Genomic DNA, 18,732 nt, shown 5'->3' with positions numbered 1-18,732 from the left:
GACTGTCCTTTTTTAAAACTTATTAATATATTTAATTTCTTATAATACACAAACATCTGAAGTTGTGGGGCTGGGTGCATGTTTATTATTATAAAACTGAGCAGCTTATAATATCAGAATTTTTTTTAGCAAAAGCTACTATTTCTAGTGTTCAATGACCCGAATAGATCACACCTGGGTCTAGATGAAATCTCTTCTAAAAAGAACACAACACCATTCACTACAGGATAGCAGATGGAGGCTGACACCAACCTTTGAAGTATCTCGCCTTGGCACTCTAAAAGTACATGCCAAAAGCAGGTGGATCACTGGTCTCTTTATACTGTAAATCCTGGTTTTGTGCAGAAGTACTCCTTCACACAAATCTGTACAATTCCCCAGTGACTCTCATCTATTTTGTTGAATGTAGGATAATGAATACTATTGTAACTCAATCCTTCAAGGTACTGGACTTACTCACCTTAAGCCACTGAAGCACAGACAATATGTAATAAAAGAGAGTCCACAAGAACATCCACTCCAACCCCACCACAGCACTGTCACAAAACAGCCCATTTCATGCTTAAGTTTAGGCATGTTGTTGACAGTCCTATTAACGGCTATGGGAATTTATCTACCTTAATTGAATCTTGTGTTTTACTGAATCATAGCCAGGGCATTCTCTGCTTCGCATTATTAAACACTTACACAGCAATTTTATTGTAAAGAAAGCAAACAAGCATTGCAGAGGAATAGCACAATATAAAGGCACGTGATCACTAACCGAATCATAATGGCTGTATCTAAAAGTTAGTAGACTTCGAAGTATTTATAACCAAAGCCTCCAAAGGACTGAAAGCTTGAGGTTCAGCATGGCAAATTGATCCATGACACAGTTTTGAAACATCTGAAATGTCATTTGATGCTCTTCCAGTTACTTACAGTAAGAGAAGAGCAGCTATGTACTATATATCAAAAGAAACCTGTGCAGCACTGGCTAAAGCAACATACACAAAGCAACAAAGTGTCTTTGCGGGGGGTGGGGGTGGGGGGTTAATGATGTAAAGCAATTCTTCTGGAGGAAAAACGCTCTCATTTGTTTAATATTTAAACAGTTATGGCAAACAGTGGACACTGCAATGGACTGAATGACTTTTTGGTGACATCCCATGATTTTCATGGGAATACTAAAGGAGTTCAACCTGAGAGAGACTGCTCTTCCATCTCTCATGAATTCTTTGAGCAGGAGGCATTATTCCTGAGAGCCACAAAAACTGCAGGCTTCATCTGAGATCAGATGAATGGCAAAGACATAACAGAAACAAACAGAATGAGAATTTTAAACAGTCCTCATTCCAGCAAGCACTCAGTGATTGATATATGTCCATGAGTCACAGAATCTTCTTCCACTATTTATGTTAATCCCATATGATATCCACATGCTTCATTTTAGATGGAATAACACTGGTAATACAAATACAATTTCTCTTGTGCCCTCTATGAAGCTCCTTCAATGTCCCCCTTGTGGAATTCCCCGCATCACTGTTCCTCAACAAACTCTTTCAAGTGAGAAGCAGGTGTTAAAATGACTGTCTGAAAGTAATCATAGAATCGTAGAAAATGAGGGTTGGAAAGGACCTCAGGAGGTCATATAAATTCAACCTCCTGCTCAAAGGAGGACCATCCCCAACTAGGTCATACCAACCAAGGCTTTGTCTAGCCAGATCTTAAAGATCTCCAAGGATGGAGAGTCCACAACCTCTCTGGGTAACTTGTTCCAGTGTTTTGCTGCCCTTCTAATTAAGAAAATTTTCCTAATATCTAACCTAAACTTCTTTTACTGTAACTTGAGACTGTTGCTTCTTGTTCTGTCATCTGCCACCACTGAGAACAGTCTAGCTTCATCCTCTTTTGAACCCCACTTCCCTTCAGGTAGTTGAAGGCTGCAATTAAATTCCCTCTCAATCTCCTCTTTTCAAGACTAAATAAGTCCAGTTCCCTTAACCTCTCCTCACAAGGCACATCCCCCAGCACCCTCACCAATTTTGTTGCCCTCCACTGGACTCTCTCCAATTTGTCCACATCCTTTCTGTAGTGAGAGGCCCAAAACTGAACACAGTACTCCAGATGAGATGTGTTTGTGATATACAATGATATTATTTATCAACAGTATGAACTTACATTGAAGAAATTAGTCTTGTTCCTCTCGCAGAAGAGACCCTGTGCTGGCATGTGCTTCAGCTGCTGCCATGGGATACTGCTGCCTAGCAACACATCTCGGGCCCACTGGAGGTTCTACGGAAGCAAACAGGATGAAATTGAGTAGGAGAAAGAGGAAGGGCTTGTTACTGCAACTACAGGTAAAAGTAAAAAAAACAAACCAAAAAACCTTCCCTCCTAGATTTTTTAATCACCATTACCATCTGTACATTTTCCCCGAGATCTGTGGATGATGCTAGCTAGAGCCTCAGTTTAGTTAATATTTATATAATTGAGGCTCCAACATAATTTGGAAATCAGAATTTCTGACCTCTCAAACCAAAGTGGAAAAGCAGGCTGGTTTACAAGCACAAGCATTCAGACTGATTGGCCCTCACACTGGGCAAAAGATTAGTGAATCCTCTAAAGCTTTCAAATCCAGTTTCATATTCTTCTTTTTTCACTGATGTAGCCTTTTTTCATGCTTCCTTATTGTTATTGCTATCTGCTTCCTTATTGTTATTGCTATCTGTATGCATCTTCTGTATTTAAAACAGTCTGAATTGCAAATATATTTTTTTAGCTTTTTAACTACCCCCCAGAAATAATTGTATTTTTGTTAAATGAAATTAGCACTCATTATCAATGTAAAAGAACTAGAAAAGAACCAAAACCAGAATAAAAGTTTCTCGTTTCATATGCCTAGATTTTGTCCACAGGTACTAAGCCATGACGGCCATAATAGAAGCATTTCTATTGCAGCCCCTGTCAGACAGCAATGCATCTGCTAAATATCTTGTCATCAATAATCTCAGATGTGCACAATTCTGGAGAAACACCTAGTTTATGACAAGGACACAAGAAGAAGGTACTAAAGCAGCTAGCCCAGAACACTTAGAAATTTGCTTGTTGAGTTGTAGGGATTTCTTGATGCCATAACCTAGGAGGTGCATCTGTGTGATGAATAACTATGCTTCTGTTGACTTTCAGACTCATACCAGCCTAGTGACCAAGCCAGAAAATGAAACTTTGATCTTTCTAGTGGCAGGAACGTTCACTACTGCTAGGTCAACTAACAAACAAATGTTGTAGCTGCAAAAATATGGTGATTAGGCATTTGACTTTGACTCCGCCACCACCCCCTTTTTATTTACCACAACAGTTGTATTGGTACAGTCTCCCTAGTGTGGACACAGTTATACCAGTATAAGATGCCATATAGCCACATAGCTTCTCTTTCCTTATGGTAGGAATGCTATAAGATCCCTTTATACTGATTCAACTTAGCCCATACTGAAGTACCTGTATCATCATACCTGTACTGGTATACTTAATGGTACAATTTATGTATACACAAACCTTAATATAATTTATAAATCAAGAAATTAGAATCCAATTGAACAAGCATAACTCACAAGTAATCATGATATACAAACAGTTGACACATATAATAACTAATTCTGTGCTCTTGTAGGATCAAGCTCCTAATGATAAAAAAACCACAACTCATAAGAACTAAATGCCTGATATAACTATACCTCTCAGGTAGCTGAAAGGGAAGGGAGAGCTGTTGGCCCTGGGCAAAACACATACTTCCTCTAACAGAGTCTAACAGAAGAGATGATTAACAGCAAAGTTTTACTGGCAAGTCATTCTTTTTTTCCCCATTTACTTCCTAGGCTCTTCTTCAACCACTCCATGACTTCCTTAGCAGAAAAGCCATGGCTTCCCCCCTCCTTCCCCAAACTACTGGTAGAGACACATAAGGAAAGGGGACAGGGATTTATGGTGGGTCAGCTGCTCAGTGGCAACTACTTCTGTGCACACTCTTACCTCAGTGGTAGATTAAAACTAGCCCACAATAAAAATATGGCAAAACTACTGTAGTTCCGCTCTCATCTGCTGCCAGGTAAAGAACATTCATACGGGCAGTTACCACGAAGTAACTGATGCAGTAAATCCTTGCCCTCTTTAACCTCTTGGTAAATTGTTAATCTGACTACTCCCTTTCAGCTACAGTGCAAATAAAGGGCAGACTAAGGAAGAAGATGAATTAATCTCTCTTGAGAAGCATGCAAGTGTGTAACATCCTGACTGCTGTAGTCTCTCTAAAGGCCTGGGAGCTGCATCTATAAATATCTTCATTATATAATGGACTACCAGACCAGGAGGAAATGGTAGGTGAGGCTTTCTTCAAACAGCTCACAGAAGTTTCCTGATCACAGGCCCTGGTTCTGATGGGGGACTTCAATCATCCTGACATCTGCTGGGAGGGCAATACAACAGTGCACAGGCAATCTAGGAAGTTTTGGGGGAGTGTTGGGGACAACTTCCTAGTGCAAGTATTTAAATGGCCAACTAGGGGCCATGCTCTTCTTGACCTGCTGCTCACAAACAGGGAAGAATTGGAGGGGAATATAGTAGTGGATGGCAACTCGGGCAGCAGTGACCACGAGATCATAGAGTTCAGGATCCTAAGGACAGGAAGGAAGGAGAGCAGCAGAGTAAGGGTCCTGGACTTCAGAAAAACAGACTGACTCACTAAGGGCAGGATCTCCTGGAAAGCCAGACTGAGGGGGAGAGGAGTTCAGGAGAGCTGGCTGTACTTTAAAGAAGCATTACTGAGAGTGCAGGAACAAACCATCCTGATGTGCAGGACGACTAGCAAATACGGCAAAGACCAGCTTGGCTTAGCAGAGAACTCTTCAATAAACTAAAATCACAAAAAGGAAGCTTATAAGAAATGGAAACTTGGAATATGAGAGTATAAGAGCATTGCTAGGGCATGCAGGAATGAAGTCAGAAAGCCCTAAGTGCAACTGGAGTTGCAGATAGCAAGGGATGTGAAGGGTAATGAGAACAGTTTCTAAAAGTATGTTGGTAGCAACAGGAGGATCAGGGAAAGTGTGGGTCCCTTATTGAATGGAGGAGGCAACCTAGTGACAGAGGATGCAGAAAAGGCTGAAGTGCTCAATGCCTTTTTCAACTCAGTCTTCACAGGCAAAGTCAGCTCCCACACTACTGCACCAGGCAGCAGTTTGGGGAGAAGGTGAGCAGACAACAGTGGCAAAAAATAGGTTAGGGACTACTAAGAAAAGCTGGACATGTACAAGTCCATGGAACCAGATGGGATGCATCCAAGGGTGCTGAGGGAGTTGGCTGATGTGATTGCAGAGACACTGGCCATCATATTTGAAAATGCATAGTGATCAGGAGAGGTGCCAGATAATTGGAAAAGGGGAAATATAGTGTCCATATTTAAGAAAGAGAAAAAGGAGAATCCATGGAACTATAGAACAGTCACCCTCATTCTCAGTCCCTGGAAAAATCATGGAGCAGATTCCTTAGGAATCCATTTAAGCACTTGGAGAAAAAGAAGGCGATTAGGAATAGTCAGCATGGATTCACCAGGGGCAGGTCATGCCTGACCAACCGAACTGCCTTCTATGACAATGTCACTGGCTCTGTGGATGCAGGGAGACCAGTGGATATGGTATACCTTGATTTTAGCAAGACTTTTGATACAGTCTCTCAACATTCTTGCAGGCAAGCTATGGAAGTATGGGCTGGATGAATGGACTGTAAGGTGGACAGAAAACTGGCTGAAGCATCAGGTGCAGAGAGTAGTAATCAATGGCTTGATGTCTAGTTGGCAGCTGGTATCAAGTGGAGTGCCCCAGGGGTTGGTGACAGATGACAGCAGATGACACCAAGCTGGGGGGAGTAGTAGATATACTGGAGGGTAGGGTTAGGATTCAGAGTGATCTAGACAAATTGGAGGATCGACCCAAAAGATCTCACAAGGTTCAACAAGGACAAGCGCAAAGTCCTGCACTTAGGACGGAACAATCCCACGCACCAGTACAGGCTGGGGGCTGACTGGCTGGGCAGCAGCTCTACAGAAAAGGACCTGGGGGTTACCGTGGACAATAAGCTGAATATGAGTCAGCAGTGTGCCCTTGTTGCCATCTTGGCTAATGGCATACTGGGCTGCATTGGTAGGTATACTACCAGTAGGTCAAAGGAAAGTGACTGTTCCCCTCTATTCAGCACTGGTTAGGCTACATCTGGAGTATTGTGTTCAGTTTTGGGTTCCCACTACAGAAAGGATGTGGACAAATTGGAGAGTTGAGTGGAGGGCAACACACATGGTGAGGGGGCTGGGGGACATGACTTATGAGGAAAGACTGAGTGAACTGGGTCTGTTTAGTCTAGAGGGGAGAAAACTGAGAGGGACTTTAATAGCAGCCTTCAACTACAAGACGAGGGGTTTCAAGGAGGGTGGAGCTAGACTCTTCTCGGTGACGGCAGATGACAGAACAAGGAGCATGGCCTCAAGTTGTAGCAAGGGAAGTTTAGGTTAGATATTAGGAAGATTTTTCTCACTAGGAGGGTAGTAAAACACTGGAACAGGTTACCCAGAGAGGTTGTGGACTCTCCATCCTTGGAGGTTTTTAAAACCTGGCTAGACAAAGCTTTGGCTGGGATGATCTAGCTGGGCTAGGGACAAACATTACATATAAACCAGTTTAAGTGATCAGAAAACGATTTAAACCTGTAACAGAACATAAGGTCAGTCCACATTAACCAGTTTCAAAATGTCTGAAACTGGTTTAAGATAAACCTGATTGAATGTAGTATCAGACTTAACTGACTTGGGTCAAATTGGTTTATGCAGCGTTTGTCCCAGATCCCTTCCTGGTTTAAGTTCAACTAGTCTCCCAGCATCCCAGATGCTTTATAGCCCTGGGCTGTGCTCCTTGCTCCAGAGAACAGGGCTAGCCCCACCCCTCAGCTCCCGAGGTACGTGGTATGCTATCTAATACTGAGAGGTGTCTTTGTGCGTGTGCCTCCAATTTCACTGGGACAGGCAAACAGGTCAATGTCTGCTTAGGGCTTTTGGAGCAAATCAATAGGTCAGCTGGTAATGTCCCTCCATTTCTTCCTTGGAAAAAGCTGTTTAAGAACTTGAACTAATGAGAGAAGCTTTTGTTTTGTTGATGGGCTGCTAAACACTGTGTTATCAGCCCCCTTCTGGCTCCCTCAATTGTCAGGTTTGCAGACAGTATGAAGAAGCAGGGAGAGGGAGATTGAAAAGCTCAGTATCATCAACAGATATGCATGCAGTGCACTTCTCTTCCCCCCACCTCCCCTCCAGCTTTGCATCAGAGTGCTAGCCAGGGGCTGAGGTCTGGGAACACTCCTCCCCTTTGAGCAGCAAGCGGGGAAAAGCCTGGGAGGGTGCAGGCAGGTTGGGGGTTTAAACCCCTCTCTAATCAGAGCATCCTGCCTGGGCTGGCCATACCCCCTCTCGCTGGGCACTGTGGAAGGGAAAGGAGGGCTGCTCTAGCGGAGCCACTGCAGGCATGTGGCTGCATTTTTTCAGTCCGGAGGAAATGTCTGTGCACTTGCAAACCAGTTCAACCTGGGCAGGTTAGACTAAGCTGCAAAGATTGAATCAAATCAGGCTCAGGCTTTTTGAATGTCTGTCCCCAGACTTGGAGATGGTCCTGCTTTGAGCAGGGGGGATTGGACTAGACCTCCCGAGGTCCCTTCCGACCCTAATTTTCTGATTCTATATCCATCAACTATTCTAGCTGTAATGCTACCTCAATATTTTTCCTTTCACTTCATCTTCTGTGAACTTTATGGACTGATTTCTATCTTACTTCCCTGCTCATTTTCTTTTCCATATTGCAAGTGTTTACCAAAACATACACAGGTCGTGTGTAAAGCCTATACAGTTACCAGTTCTTTTATCCTACAGTTACAGTGAACATAAAGTCATCAGTGTCTTATAATAAATCAGAGAGTCACCTCTAAGCAGAATTCTAGAATTAATGCAACAGCAGAATGTTGGAAACTCCAGCCAACTACTGTCTGGAATCAAAAATACTTTAGCTAGGGGACAACTGATATAAGACCTTTAGGATTATACCATCTGACACTGAAAAGGTCTTGGAGAGCTTATCTTTACTACGAGGACAATACATGTTACTTTACAAATGCATTAGGCACTTTCTGACTGTTTGCAAGGGCCAATACATTTATTTATTACCACAGAGACAGGTAACTAATAAAGATTCAATAGCCTTATAACTGGAAAACAGAATGCTTTAATCACTATATTTTTATGATGCTCTCTTGTACTTTACACCATGCAGCAACGGATCTGACATCAATCTGTAAAGCATATTGAAAACCATATGATGGATAGTACAAAGTACAAAAGAAGCTATACAAAAAGGGCCTGCTCCTGCTTCCATTGAAGCCAATAGTAAAATCATCCAACATATGTTAGGAGCAGGACTGATTTTAAAGTTGTATTGCCATTCAAAAGCTTTATCAAAGTGCACTGTTTTATTAACCTGGAGTAGGCTGAGAGGTACATATTTCATAACTGCGTTTGGAAAATAGAGGAGGAGATACCCTCACTTTTGTAGCCGTTCATCACAAGGTTTCTATACTATATGTAGGGACCTACTATATACACGATTCCACAGAAACCCTGTAATTGGCAGTCTCCTGTGAAACAGACGGTTCCCCGAGAAAGAACGTGGGGAGCCAGCTATGTTCAAAAAGCCAGCAAAGAGCTGACAAGAAGTTGTCCCTAGAAGAGCGGGGGGGGGGGAGAGCAAAGACGAAAAAAAGGCAGACTGCCCATCTCCTGAAGTGGGGAGGGAAAAGTTCCTGTCTCTTTCTCCACAAGGGGAGGGGGGAGCAGGGAAAAGCTGCCAAAAACTGTTTACTCAATAATTAAAATAGCCCTATGCCCCTTGAAGAGGGTAATAATTACTGAATTAACAAGCCAAGCACCTCCAGCTACAGCTTTCAGTCTGTGCCCGGGAGGGGTGGGACTTGTGGTGTCGGATTGTTCCACCTTCAAAATGGTGGCCCCAGCTGTGAAATTAGGGACCCCGGCCATGTTACAGCTGTGTAATCGGCTTTTGGGGCCCATGAATTTGGTAGGTCCCTAACTATACAGAATACCCAGCTATCATATCAGGTAACCCTGGTTCCCCAGGACAGATTAATTTATTAAAGTATTCTGATTCTGTAAATGTTGCTTTAACATTATTTCTTAATAAAACCCATTTTCTTTCAAAAAATATTTATGACAACATAATTCACAACAGGTGCTATATAGAGCAACTCCTGTTTTTCCAATGAACAATGAGATATACACTGACAGATCCTGCCCTACTTTAAGACTGCTTTGTGCTGCTGGGCTAAAACAGTCATAAACCAATCTAACTGGTCATCCCTGCTCTAGGGATTCTTGGATGTTGAACAACCTCTGTTATATTTATCTAGCTATCTATCTATAGATAGATATCTAGCTGGGGGGGGGGGAGAGAGAGAGAGAGAATAGTTTGTACTATACATGAGTAAGTATAAGAGTATTACCTAAAAGTAAGTTTATGGAGTACCTGTGTTAAAACTAGCAGCAGTTTCGAAACAGGTAAAATGCATCAATTCTAGATAACCTAGGTCTATGGGTGCTACAGCTATGTTTATTTCAAGGTCTGTGTTTTCAGATTTGCTCCTTATTTCCATGTGTTCCAGGAGAGCAGGGCCTGACAGTAAGAAGCAAGGTGGGGAGGGAGGGGGGAGAAGCATTGGGATGGGTGCAGAGGGCAAGGAGGTTACCTCACTCTCCAGACTTGTTTCCCCTGCTGTAGCAGAGGAAAGGGAACATATTCAAGGCAAACTTACAATAATTAGATTCTATACATGGAAAATTAGAACAAATTTGTAAATATTTCAAACACAGAATTTAATTATTGGGGGGGTGTCATTTTATATGCAGGGTCATCATATATTCAACTAAATATGGTAGTTGGCTCAGTTTTAAAGCCAAGGACCAGCCCATCACCCTATTAATCCCAAAATGGGGGAGACAGAGGTAGCTCTGCATCACCTCATTAGCTATACCATGTTGAGGAGCTAGCTAACAATAAGGAATTTCAAAGGAGAACAATTTATTTAGTGTTTCTGATAGCAAAGAAAGAGAAAGCTACAGCATGAAAAATAAGCCCTCAGAGTTGATTTTATGTGATCTTTGTGACCACTCATTTTGAATGAAATCAGAATCCAGAAGAATTGATTATTATTACAATTAGTTCCTCCATCCCCTTGAGACCCAAGCATGCAGCCACATTTTACACACTGCTAATACCCATCAAATGCAAAAGAAAGTTGCAAAGGAAATAAAGTACAGACACAAGCCTACTGTTTCCTGTCCACTTGAATCCTGGGCAAAATCCCACATAGATATGTCTGTTTTTCAATCTACAGCATTTAACAGCAGCAATCACCATACTAAAGTAGGTCTTTTCAAGTTTATTTTATACTCTACTTTAATTTACCCTCACAGCTGGCACCCTCTCTGCAGTACTTTATTTTCACCTCATAGGCCATTCCACATCCTCAAAGCCCAAGCTGTCATTTCTGTAAGGCCAGCTCTCTGTTGATCTACAGACTGAAACTATACTGGTGCTGCAGACACATCAGTAAACTGGCTTTATCTGCATTTGACTAGCCAGAAGAGAACATAAAAAGATTGCCATACAATTTTACACTTTTAAAATATTCTGGCAGCTATCCACCCTTTTTGCAAATAGCTGAGTCTGTAAGAGGTGAACTAAAGCTGCCAGCCTATCAAACAATGGGGCAACCTGCATTTCATTCAATGGTTGGTACTTCACATTGCTCAAAGAAAGACTTCAAGGCTTGGGAAGGCCCAACTGCTCATTTAAGTGTACTTTGAGTTTTGCTGTAGGCATGTTTCAATCCAATCTGCCATGTTCCAAGGTGCATGAAAGTAACAAAACAGCTGCATGGTTTTTGGGGTTTTTTTTTAAACTTACAGTCAAAACAATGGCAATCAAATATTTTTAAATCAACAGAACTCCAAAAGATATCCCCCTGTACTGTAATTTTAATTATTTAAGCCTTAAGTTATTTCCTACATATAAATTATAGATATATCCAGTGTAAAATATGATTTACACTGGAAAGTTTGACAGATCTTTAACAACAGTGACATACGCTGAAGTTATAACAACAGTATACAATAAACATACACAGAAGACACACAAATTCACTGCAAGTCTTAGACAATTTGTTTATATTACAAAGACAGTGATGATAATCTTGTCAAGGTCAAAAATTACCATCTAGACAAATAATGTGATTATGCTGAGAAGGTTACCGCATGTGAGACTGCACAGACTTTGCTTACTTCTTTAGCTGACAGAGTTATAAGAGACAGGTGAACGGATGCAGGTTAAAGCAAAAGGGATTTATTCTTTCCAGCGTACTGCTTACTGGTTTGTAGTGCTGGATTTAGTTGCATGTGACTCAGGGCAATTATAAAGAACTCCTTCCAGTTCAGCAACTGCCTCCCACATCCTCACCACCAAAGAATCAGAGGCAAGCCATCAGACAGGGCATGGTACTTCACTGAAAGGTCTGCCAGCAATGCTAAGGTGGACAAGGAGACTATCTTAAGGTCAATTATTTAGAAATGAGTCACCTCACAAACAGCTACTACTTAACATCATGGTGTCAAAAGCTGCCTTTATACAGCTTGGGAACCATATGAGGTGCACAAAAATGATCTATTATTGCTTACTTCTATTTATTTGAAAATGCCTGTTTCTTTTAACTTTTTTCCCTATTTCTTTATAAAAATCTGAAAAGTCACCAAAAACATCTATTTTCCTGTGTTTTGCATGTGTATGTTAAGAGAGTTTTGTATTTAAGCAGAATGATGCACTTATAAGAGAAGTTGGGAGAAAACAACAGAAACACCAAAATCCTATTTAACAGAATTCACTTAACCCCCGGCAAGGCTAACAAGAGCTGAGGTATGTCAATTGACAAATTTGGTAAGTAGTAGCATCACATTATGGAAAAATGCTGTTACTGTGGTTTTCAAATGTTTTGAACAAACCCCACAACAATTTCTCATAGACCACCAACCACCCTTATCATCAAACTTTCAAAGTGAAAAGGATGTGATCTGCAGAGCACTTACCATGGCTTCACAGACCACCAGTTTGAAACCACTGCTGTATATAACTATACAGTGGAAATGTTTAAAAAAAGCTTGTATTGCTAATGGGGATACAAGCTGCAAACAGGCAAGAGAACACTTCACTATTTGCAAACAAATGGTAGTCCATATTTTGTCTTTTTGAATGGATAAGCCCATTCTCTTTAGGAAGGCCTTTGCTTATCATAGACTTCAACTCTAGAATCAGATAAAAACAAAAAAAAATCAGCAGGTTACATTAGAAGAGGAAGATCCTTGAAGGAAACATTTTGAAAGAATTAGTATTACTGAACTGACTCACAAACTGAATCTGCTTAAATTATGCATGGTTATTGCTAGCAAAGTGTTAAGAATTTCTCTGATCAGGATGCTTGCATTAAAAGCATGTTAAAGAACAAGAACTGCTCAGAAAAAAACTGTTAGCATGTTGATAGAAACACCTATGTATGAACACACTTTTGCCAACACACAGTTGAGGCATTTATACAGACAAGGCCATGATGCATCTGTTCCAAACTGAGGATCTTAGTTACTGGATTTCAAATGCACTTAGGTAAAACAGTTATAACCTTGAACTACACAAATCTGTATCTTTGTACTGTATTCCAGTTATTAGATTCGTAGATGTTAGGGTTGAAAGGGACCTCAGTAGGCCATTGAGTCTGACCCCCTGCCCGGGACAGAAAAGAGTGCTGGGGTCAGACGACCCCAGCTAGGTGTTTGTTCAGTCTCCTTTTGAAGACCCCCAGGGTAGGGGAGAGCACCACCTCCCTTGGAAGCCCATTCCAGATTCTGGCAACTCTTACTGTGAAGAAGTTCTTTCTAATGTCCAGCTTATATCTGCTCTCCATCACTTTGTGGCCGTTGTTCCTAGTTACTCCAGGGGGTGCCCTAGTTAATAGAGCATCTCCTATTCCCTGCTGTCCTCCCCTGATGAATTTATAGACAGCCACAAGATCACCTCTCAGCCTTCTCTTGCAAAGGCTGAAGAGATCCAGGTCCCTCAGTCTCTCCTTGTACGGCCTCACCTGCAGGCCTCTGACCGTATGAGTGGCCCTCTTCTGAACCCTTTCAAGATTCCCTGCATCCCTCTTGAAGTGTGGCGCCCAAAACTGGATGCGCTACTCCAACTGCAGCCTGCCCAGTGATGCACAGGGGGGAAGCATCACCTCCCTGGACCTGTTCATCATCCATCTGCTAATGCATGATAAAGTGTGGTTAGCCTTGTTGATCACTCTGTCACATTGACAATCATGTTAATCTTGGAGTCAACTATGACTCAAAGTTCCCTTTCCATTGCTGTGCTGCTGAGAAGGTCATCCCCCAGCCTGTGAGTGTGTTGGTTGTTCTTTCTGCCCAGATGCAGCCTTTGTACTCGTCTTTGCTGAACTGCATCCTATTTTGTTCTGCCCATTTTTCCAACTTGTTCAGATCTGCCTGGATCCATTCCCTACCCTCTGGTATGTTAACTTTGTCCCATAATTTGGTATCATCTGTGAACTTGGACAGGGTGCTCTCCATACCCTCATCCAAGTCACTGATGAAGACACAGAATAGCACCAGTCCAAGGACTGAGACCTGTGGGACTCCACTGCCCACATCTTTCCAGGCTGATATCGACCTGTCCACCATCACTCTCTGGGTGTGATCCCTAAGCCAATTTGCCACCCACCTGACCACGCAATCATCTACATCACAGCCGTTCAGTTTGTTTACCAGAACACAATGAGATACTGTATCTTCAAGTCTAGGTAGACAACATCTACCTTGACTCCTGCGTCTAAGCATTTTGTGACCTGGTCATAAAAAGAAACAAGGGTAGTCAGGCAGGATCTACCTACAGTGAATCCGTGCTATTTCCTTTCAGCATTATTTCCCCTGTTGGTCTACCACACATGTGATCCTTAATGATTTTTTCTAGAGTTTTCCCAAGGACAGAGGTGAGACTAACTGGCCTACAGTTCCTGGTTCCTCTCTCCTCGTCTTCTTGAAAACAGGGACCACATTGGCCCTTTTCCAGTCCTCTGGGACCTGACCAGAATGCTTAAACAACCATGCCAGCAGCTCTGCTACGACACTGGCCAGTTCCTTCAGCACCCTTGGATGAAGTTGATCTGGGCCCACTGATATGAACACACATCCAGCCCCTCCAAGTGCCCCTCCACTATGTCTGAGCTAACAGTTGGTGGGCTGGTGTCTTTCCTGTGTCTATCTATGATCCAATCTGTCTTGGTCTGTGTCTATTACAGATAGTAATTGACAGAATTTCACAACTAGCTAAATCTAAGTGTCTTTTTAGCACAATTGCGATACCATCTTGCAGCAGGAATGTAGCGAAGGGGAGTCCCTGAAACTAACAGAAATCTAGTCTGAAAACAACTCTAATACTGATTGTTATAATGGGTTGCTGATAAATCATTTCTGAAAATTTTAAGTTTTAACTTTAACAAAATAATTTAATATTCAAATACAGAGAGTCAATTATGACAAAGACCTGAGGAGTGCAGTCACTGCCGGCATGTGGCTGCATCTCCAAAATTCAAAGTGAATGTCTTATCAGTTCAATCTATACAATTTAGACTAACCTGTGAAGACTGAACAAATTCAGCCTCAGGCTTTTTGACTGTCTGTACTTACCTTGAATTGTATTTATCAAGGATTTTGGCTTTCCATTTGCTATGGATGTATTTTATACACTATATCCCTTGTCTTTCCAATGCAACTAAGGATCATTATTATTTAGTAATGCTACCAAATATATGTTAAAAATTATTAGGGGCTCTCTTAATGACAGATAATGCACAAACTTTAAAAATTGAACCCCCCCAACAATAATACCTACAGGACTTGTGGAAAGTATTCTCTGGGAAAGACATTACAGGCAACCCCCGCTTAGGGCTCTTAATTGGTTCCTGAAAAACCAAGCATTAAGTGAAACAAGCACTAAGTGAAACTGAATGCATTTGATGACCCAAGATGGCAACCACAATTGTTTTTAATGACCTAAGATGGCGACCACGAACGTTATAATGAAACCCGCTGACCCCTAAGTGAAATCAGGTATCAATTTAAAATGTGCGTTATAGCGAAATAGCGCTAAGCGAAACAGTGTTAAGCAGAGGTTGCCTGTATATGTTTTAATTTTGACTAACATGTCATAGGAGGAACACTTTAAATATAGAATATTTATCTGACTGCCAGATAGTGGTAGGGCATTATATACCCTCCCTGGACTGACCCAAATGGCTGGAACATGTAGTAAATAAAGTCTTGACACTTTCCCAGACCATTTCCTTCGTTCTATTTCACTCTGTCCACAAATTATAGTGCTCTGTGATAATATAACAACTGTGATACCACACTTGTTTCTAGAGTAAAAACTGGTATCAGGAAGTAAGGATTAAGACTCCATTGCAAGACAGAGAGATAGGCTAAGTAATAGAATAAAGCTGATAACCAAAATGGCAGTAAACAACAACTTTTGAAAATTCATCTTCAGCTTTGTTTGTATTCATTCCAAAGCCCCTTCAAAAAGTCAGCAGTGATATAGAGATTAGCTGGTATGGCAAGAGAAATAAAAGTAACTACCAAATAGCAGGCAAAACAGAGGCAGCAAAATAGGAAACGGACTCTGTGGTCAAACAAAAAAAGAACAGATTCTGTACAAATTTTGTAAAGAAGTCCAGGCTTTCCCAAACTCCTCCTCCACCGGTACAGAGACTGGAGAGGAAAAGGGGAGAAAAGCTTCCATGCAACAAACTTGATGTGCCATGCAATCTGGAGACTTGCCAATCATGTATTCTGGCCAGGCATGAATTTTGCCGTCAATCTAATATTTCATGCAAATTAGTGGCAGTAGCACAGAAAGGCTGCACTTCCCAAAAAGGTTCTATGTGGTTTTAATTTAATCTCTGCTCTCTGAAACTTCAGGAGGAATCTACTCCACCCTCATGGCAAACAAACCCTATCTAATCTATTTATGTATCTAGGCTTTATATCAAACTCGTTGTCATGATAGCTAAACATCCTCCTCATTCCAGGTGTTACTATATATGCTCAGATGTATTTTATTTTTTAAATTTACTGATGAGGAAAACTCCCATAAAGGACATAATGGAGGAATATTACATCAGAGCTGCTTGGCACTACTCTGTGGAAAAATATGAACCAATGGACCAAGACAGAAAATTCAGTCCTCAGAAATTATGTGGTATACACAGTCATATTAGGAGAAAGCAACAAAACTTTGGGGGGAAGCTAAGTAGCAGTTTATCATCCAGCAAAAGTAAAGATATATAAAACCCTACTCAAGTGTACAGAAGTCAGCTTATCAGCAATAAGGAAAGTCTTAGTGTGAAATGAAACCGATAGGATTCAAACTTGCATGCTCCAGAATAGATGGTTATTCAAATCATATATAGACCACCATCCTCATCTGTGCTATTTATTGCCCAGAAGATACTTAAATGTCATGAATTACTAAGTGCATATAAATACTTGTTTGTGTGATTGAGAGGGAGAGAAAGGAAAGGGGAAAAAAGAGGAAATATTTTGCAAGGAGATCCTCAGCCAAACATATGCTATCCTCTGAACCACTGTACTGGAAACAGACAGCCTTTTTTGTCGATGTTGACACAGAATCATTTGTCAGCAACAGTAAAGACAGATTGTGAAAATCAATTGCTGCTCTTAATTATTGTATTTTTAAAGAAGAAATTAAACTACTGTCATATACAAACAGCAAGAGGGTGTTTTCAAAAACAGCCGTATTTAATAATAATTTTTTGCTTCATAATGGCTACCAGGTAGCCAACCTGAATACTAGACCTATTACACTGGGTTGATAATACATGCTTACAGCTCAATTTTGTATATTGTGTCATTAATATATTTTCTACTAGAATGCAAGCAGTATAATTGTCTTCATCATTACTTTCCCTCACAGCTATTAGAGTATAAAATGGAAACTTATTGAGTAGGTGGGGAGAGAATCTGATGCAAGAAGGTAATGTGATCAGTAGGTCACTGCATTAGCCTTTTACACTGAGAGCTGGGTTCAAAACCTGATTTTGACCAGTAAAGGAAGATTGGTAATTTCACACTCTTATCAGAGTGCACCGATACATCAGTCCCATCTCGGATCGGCACTAGTTTAAGGACAATTGACATTATCGGCAATTGACTCTTTTAGCTGATGTGGCCGGTAATGTCACTGATAAATGCCCCCATGCATGTGCACAGCTACAGCCCAGCACACATGCCGCCAGAAGCAGAGCCTGGCAGCATCTGGCTGGTAAGTCTGTTGTTTGGGAAAGGAAGGGGTGGGAGCGCAGATTGAGATTTCATAGACATTAGGGCTGGAAGGGACCTCAGAAGATCATTGAGTCCATGCCCCTGTCCCAGGGGCAGGAAGTCAGCTGGGGTCATAGGATCCCAGCAAGATACACATCCAAATTTCTCTTGAAATCGTTCAAAGTAGGTGCCTGAACCACATCTGGCGGCAATCTATTCCAGACCTTGGGGGCTCGGACAGTAAAGAAGATTTTCCTTATGTCCAGCCTGAAACGGTCATGGAGGAGTTTGTGACTGTTCAACCTTATCATCCCTTGGGGCGCGCTGGTAAACAGTTGTTCCCCCAGATCCTGATGAGTACCCTGTCACGGGGCAGGGCGCAGGGCCGGCCGTGATCCCTCTAGCGCCCCCCTACCGTGCCAAGTAGGCAATCCAGCACCCTCTCATCTCACCCGCCACGTCTTTGATGATATCTGGTTCTATATGGGAGGCTGCCTTTGATCCCCTAGTACACAGTGTTATGCTGGAACTATTCCCCGTTCTGTATGGGGTGACTCGGTGCACCTCAGCCTTAAGGGCTATGCGTGCCTCCAACCTCCCCTTTAGCATGCCTCAAGCCTCGCAGCTGTACCAGACATTCTCGTGTCAAATGCTCGCCCCTACCTGGGGTCTCTCGATACGCACACTCCCTCTCTCTGGGGTTTCTCTGTACTCGCGCCCAATATACTCGCCCCTCCCGGGCTTCTGTCCACCCTCTCACCCTTTCCGGGCCTCTAGTCACGCGCTCGGCTCTGTTGAGCTCCTGTCAGTCAGGCCCCTATCCACACGTCTGCCCCTCTCCGGGCTTACCCTCTCGCGCCTGCCTCTTTCCAGGACTTAGTGTCAGTAGGGTGCTAGTCGCTCACCCTGGAGCCTCTTATTTTAACCTGCCCTCCGGGCTTGTTTTCATGTGCCAGCCTCTCTCCCGGACTCTTATCGCACGCTCGCCCAGGCTTCCTGTTCCCGTATGTCTGCCCTCCCTGGGGCCTATGCCGCGCTGCCCGCGCTCCTTGCCCTCCCTGGGGCCTATGCCACACCGCCCGTGCTCCTTGCCCTCCCTGGGGCCTATGCCGCACTGCCCGTGCTCCTTGCCCTCCCTCGGGGCTTCCCATGGTTGGGGATCAGGCGGCCTTAGCCTTACCTGGCCCCCAGACCCGCCTTCT

The 18,732-nt window shown here is 42.4% G+C and overlaps 1 protein-coding gene across 8 annotated transcripts in view; it reads right to left on the bottom strand.

Annotated features, from left to right (window-relative positions):
* Positions 1-18,732, bottom strand: part of CABIN1 (calcineurin binding protein 1) — a 202,353-nt gene that overhangs the window by 94,575 nt on the left and 89,046 nt on the right. For all 8 annotated transcript variants that reach the window (XM_019539123.1, XM_019539126.1, XM_019539124.1 and 5 more), the window contains exon 29: positions 2,161-2,274. In XM_019539123.1, the coding sequence (XP_019394668.1) occupies positions 2,161-2,274 (114 nt within the window). The remainder of the gene's footprint in view (positions 1-2,160; positions 2,275-18,732) is intronic.

The sequence above is a fragment of the Crocodylus porosus genome, unplaced genomic scaffold (assembly GCF_001723895.1).
Source record: "Crocodylus porosus isolate Cpor-Errol unplaced genomic scaffold, CroPor_comp1, whole genome shotgun sequence".
Classification (NCBI taxonomy): domain Eukaryota; kingdom Metazoa; phylum Chordata; order Crocodylia; family Crocodylidae; genus Crocodylus; species Crocodylus porosus.
This window is presented reverse-complemented; position numbering and strand designations above follow the sequence as displayed.